The sequence below is a fragment of the Agrilus planipennis genome, unplaced genomic scaffold, assembly GCF_000699045.2.
Source record: "Agrilus planipennis isolate EAB-ADULT unplaced genomic scaffold, Apla_2.0 scaffold193, whole genome shotgun sequence".
Taxonomy (NCBI): domain Eukaryota; kingdom Metazoa; phylum Arthropoda; class Insecta; order Coleoptera; family Buprestidae; genus Agrilus; species Agrilus planipennis.
The window spans coordinates 388,760-392,963 of NW_020442456.1; the positions used below are offsets into that span (position 1 = coordinate 388,760).

The window sequence follows — 4,204 nt, forward strand, 5'->3', positions numbered from 1 at the left end:
TTTCTCTTCTTTTTTGATGTTGTCTCATTATGAGTGTGTCGGCCTATTTATAACATAATCTCCACCCTGATAGAGGAAGGGGTGAAAGTGCTAACCAACTGGTTTGGGAGCGTTCAAGTATTACGTAACGCAATTTTTGAAGATTTTTGACCCCCCCTCCCCCCACTGTAACGCTCCGTAACGTTTTTCTGTACCCCCCCCACCCCCCTCTCTAAAGGTTACGTAACACTCAAGTCATCATTTTTACCCTGAAGTCGCAAAAAGTTGTTATAGTTTTTATCCTTCGTATAGTTTTAATTGCCTTATAATAAAACAAGAGATTTTTAATTCGCAACACCTGCGTATTTTGTTTATTTTTTTATAAATTTTTGGCTTTACAAAACACAATTGTTTTTCTCCTTCATTCTCCTAAGTATTTTAGCTTTTTTACTAATAAATTCTTCAAATAAAATAACATATTTATTTTAACCTTTGGCAATGCAATTATAAACAGAAACCCAACTGAAATTAAACATTTTACTCGAAATAAAATCGTATTCTTAACAAAATTAAAAAATAATCAACTATTAACCAAGTATCTAAGTAGGTCTATAAAAACAATTCGATTGAAATTACTGCTCCTCTGTCCACGGGTTTGCTAGCCACTCAGATTCTTTCATCACTGGCACCTGGAGTGCAGACGAAGACGGTTCTGGAATTGTTAAGCCACTTGCATCAACTTCGTCTTCGTCGAGCCAGTCAGCATCCTCAGACGATGTTTCATAACGACGCACAATGCAGAGAAGCTCATTTGCCCTTCTGGCAGCAAGGCGCTGTGGCCGTACTCTAGTTTCACAATGGTCTTGGACAGTCTTGCCATGCACGTAACGACAGTGCATTTGAACACTCCTGTGAGATGTGAAATAGATCCCACAGGTTGGACATACTTTTTTCTTTAGGTCGGATTGTACAGATGGACAAAAGAAATCGTAAGGCATCTGCTTAAACCCTTCTAGAGGAGGTGACAGATTAACGGACAACCTTACAAGAAGTGGCGAAAACTTGGATTTTCCTTTGTCTAACAAACTGGGTACTACGAGCTTGCTTGGGGTTTGAAGTATTGGGCAAGGTGGCGGCATGAAAGTATCCGTAAACACAGATTTCAATGCACTTCTCGGTGGTGAACAGCAGGATTCATCTGCGCATTTTATAACCTGTAAGAAATATTGCGATTCACGGACGTGAACGCTATACCACGCCAGATTTGGTTCTGCTGGATCCTGCATGCTATCTTCGGGCTGTCTATACTCCGCCGAAACGTCATAATTATCAATTTTCATTTCTCTCCACACTTCTGCAAGTGTTTCCCCAGCGTGCTGAAAATTGCGTTTTTCCAAATCATCATCCGTAGTCATTCCTTTGTCGTCGAGATGAGAACCAAAATGTTCATGAGGCAAAATGACGCCTGCCAGTCGTTTGCTGAGGGGAGCCATGCGACGCTCAACTCGGTTATATGCGCTCCGCCCAGGAGCATTAGTCGCTATAAACAGGGCGTCCAGGTTGTATTTTTTAAAGTGTTCAATCGCAAAGTTCTTGACTTTGCGATAACGCGGGTTTTCGTCCGGCCCACCATCTACAAAGATGATGATTACTGGCTTCACGGTGTTCGATTCTGTCATCATTAAGGATTTGAATGAAGGTATTGATAAAAGTGATTCGAAATCATAAGCGTGGGTGTTCGCTGTGGAGGATGAGTGTTTCCCGCTCCTTATGGATATGTGTGTCGGCCCGCTGTACCCAACAGCTTCTTCCCTACCGAAATTGTTAGGTTCTACGTTGACGCCGGCGTATACAGAAGGAATAAGTTTGTGCCGCTCTGCCACGACCCAGTCATGATCAGGTAAAAGTATTCTGTATTCCATATGCATTAAAAGAGGGCTCTGACTTTTTACTGCCGGTAAACCTATCGGTACACGTGCCTTATCGTCTTGTGAGAGAACGAATACTTGCTGCGGTCCCAGAAGCGAAGCGAGAGATTCCAATGACCTGATTGTAGCAGTGCAAAATTCCCCGTCCTCGTGTTTTTTGTGCATCTCGGTCTGTGGTCTTGCTAACTTTACGGGTACAGTACGTACGTGTCTTCTTCCCTCTTGTGTGTTAGAAACGCGTGGGAGTAAATGAAGATATGTGCCGCTTCGAGAAATTTGGAATCCCATTAACAACAGCCTTTCATGCAGGTCGGACAGAGTGAGACAACTCCTAATCATCTCTGTTCGGCGGCGTTCATCAGCAGCGCTGCCATGAATGGCAATATTAATTATGGTCTCTAGGAGAGCAGGTTGCGAGTCAACTAAAGAGGGCTGTCCAGGGCCAGTTCGAGGTTGTGCTGCAGCAGGATTGTTTCTCTGACGTTCAGTTTTCTCCAGTTTTTCTTTGGCTCGAAATTTTTTTGCACGCTTAGCAGAGTCTCTTTTTTTCTTCAAACATTTCTCTTCTTCTTTCAACTCTTTGCGTAGCTTTTTTATTTCGTCATGAACATCATCTTTGGCTATACCAGTGTCCCTTGCTTCAGTGAGAACATTTATTTTTTGTTGCAGTAGACCAATTTTCTTCATAAGAGTTTCTTGAGCCGGTTTGCTTGGAACATTTTTAGTGATGACCGAATCAACCAAAGTCTTGTCTGGTTCCGTAGACGATGTCTCCACAGTTTCCCCATCAGTATTCTGACTTTGCTCCTCGTGGATATCGCTCATCTTTCGTTTGACGGCAGTGCTTTCATGTCCAGCGACTGCGACAATCGATTCCATGAGAGATGAACACGTGGATGAAGCTACAACATTCGAATCCTATAGACCAAGAGAAAATTAATTAAGAATAGGTATTATTGACACATGCGATAAAAAAGAACATAATATACAACACATATAAGCAGATGCACCTGTTTTTGTTGAGGAGCACGCGAAGTCGAGGGAGCATTGGGCCATAGTGTTGCTGGCGTGCTTGATGTTTGCATAGGTAGCTAGAAATATAAAATACTTATGACCAGTTCTTTTATGAAAAATCAAGGTTTGGACTAAATATAATACTTATGTCATTATTACATTTTAGTAGTAAACTTACTTGTGTAAAATAACTAAGCATTGTTGCTTTCTTCTTCGTGGCCTTCACCTTCAACTCTCGTATAACATCATTTATATGTTCTATAAGCTTTTCTTTATTTTTTAGTTTTTCTTTAGCCGTTTTCCAAATTTCGTTGGTATTTTTTTGATACAGTTGCGCTAGCAAGTCAGCATGAGAACCTTTATAGGCCAAGAACAGTTGATGGTACAAATGTTCCTCTTTTGAAGACATTACAGTATGAACACTATGAACTCTTTAATAACACCGACTACAGCAATGTGCTTTTGCATAAACACTAACGAATACTGACAACGAAAACAACATTACATGACATACAATACCGTCACGCAGTGAAATTTTAATGAAACTCAAAAAACCATTTTAGACTTTAAAACATATTTCAAAATTAATTAAATATTTCATAATCATAACGTTGCAATTCTTTCGAAATTCATAAAACAGATGTCGAGTTCATTTATTTATTTGACATTCCGCAGCAACGAAACAGTAAGCAAAAAGAATTATCTCTGTACAAGCAGAAACTGACGCAAGTTCGATAGTTCTGGTAACTGTCAAAATTATGGAACTTCACGAAGTCACCAACAAAGACTTCGTCAGTTTTTCGTTAAATCAGCTAAACCAAAGAAATCTCTAGAACCAGTGAATGGCCTATGTTGAACTATGTACGAATAATCACTGGTTCATCAAAAAGCTTTAGCGCGTGAACGGGGATCGATAAAATCTAATCGCGATTAGTCGACTCGGGAACACGTTAAGAAAAAGACTACCCTTAAGAGCATAACCGGTGGGAAACCGTAAGTGTTGGTGGCACTACCTCCTGATCGGGATGATTACAAGGCTCCTATCAATGAAAGCAAATTTGTCAACTTTTACGGTGTATTGATCTACATTGGGAGAATGATCCTTTTTATAAACACTTTTCTTGAATTTTCATTTGTGATGTTATCAATCTAAATTACCTGACAACTAATTCTAAGTCTATTTGTAATTGTCATATTGTCTTTTTAAATTTCATATCTGTTGTACTTTACTATATAATAAAGTTGTTATTGTTTTCCAATTTTTACGTTTTCAAAAAGATCTA

The 4,204-nt window shown here is 39.7% G+C and overlaps 1 protein-coding gene across 1 annotated transcript; it reads right to left on the minus strand.

The window, feature by feature from the left end:
• Positions 1 to 265: 265 nt before the first annotated feature.
• On the minus strand, positions 266 to 3,330 carry LOC112906448. Its single transcript, XM_025980592.1, has 3 exons — positions 3,100 to 3,330; positions 2,918 to 2,998; positions 266 to 2,825 (listed from the first exon to the last, which is right to left on the minus strand). The coding sequence occupies exons 1-3, from the start codon at positions 3,328 to 3,330 to the stop codon at positions 612 to 614; spliced, it is 2,526 nt and encodes an 841-aa protein (XP_025836377.1). The 3' UTR covers positions 266 to 611.
• Between the last annotated feature and the right edge of the window lie 874 nt (positions 3,331 to 4,204).

Coding starts and splice junctions, on each gene's coding strand:
- LOC112906448 (XM_025980592.1), bottom strand. CDS start 3,330: ATGTCTTCAAAAGAGGAACATTTGTACCATCAACTGTTCTTGGCCTAT. Junction 2,999..3,099: donor TGCTTAGTTATTTTACACAA/GTAAGTTTACTA, acceptor TTATATTTCTAG/CTACCTATGCAAACATCAAG. Junction 2,826..2,917: donor GTGCTCCTCAACAAAAACAG/GTGCATCTGCTT, acceptor CTTGGTCTATAG/GATTCGAATGTTGTAGCTTC.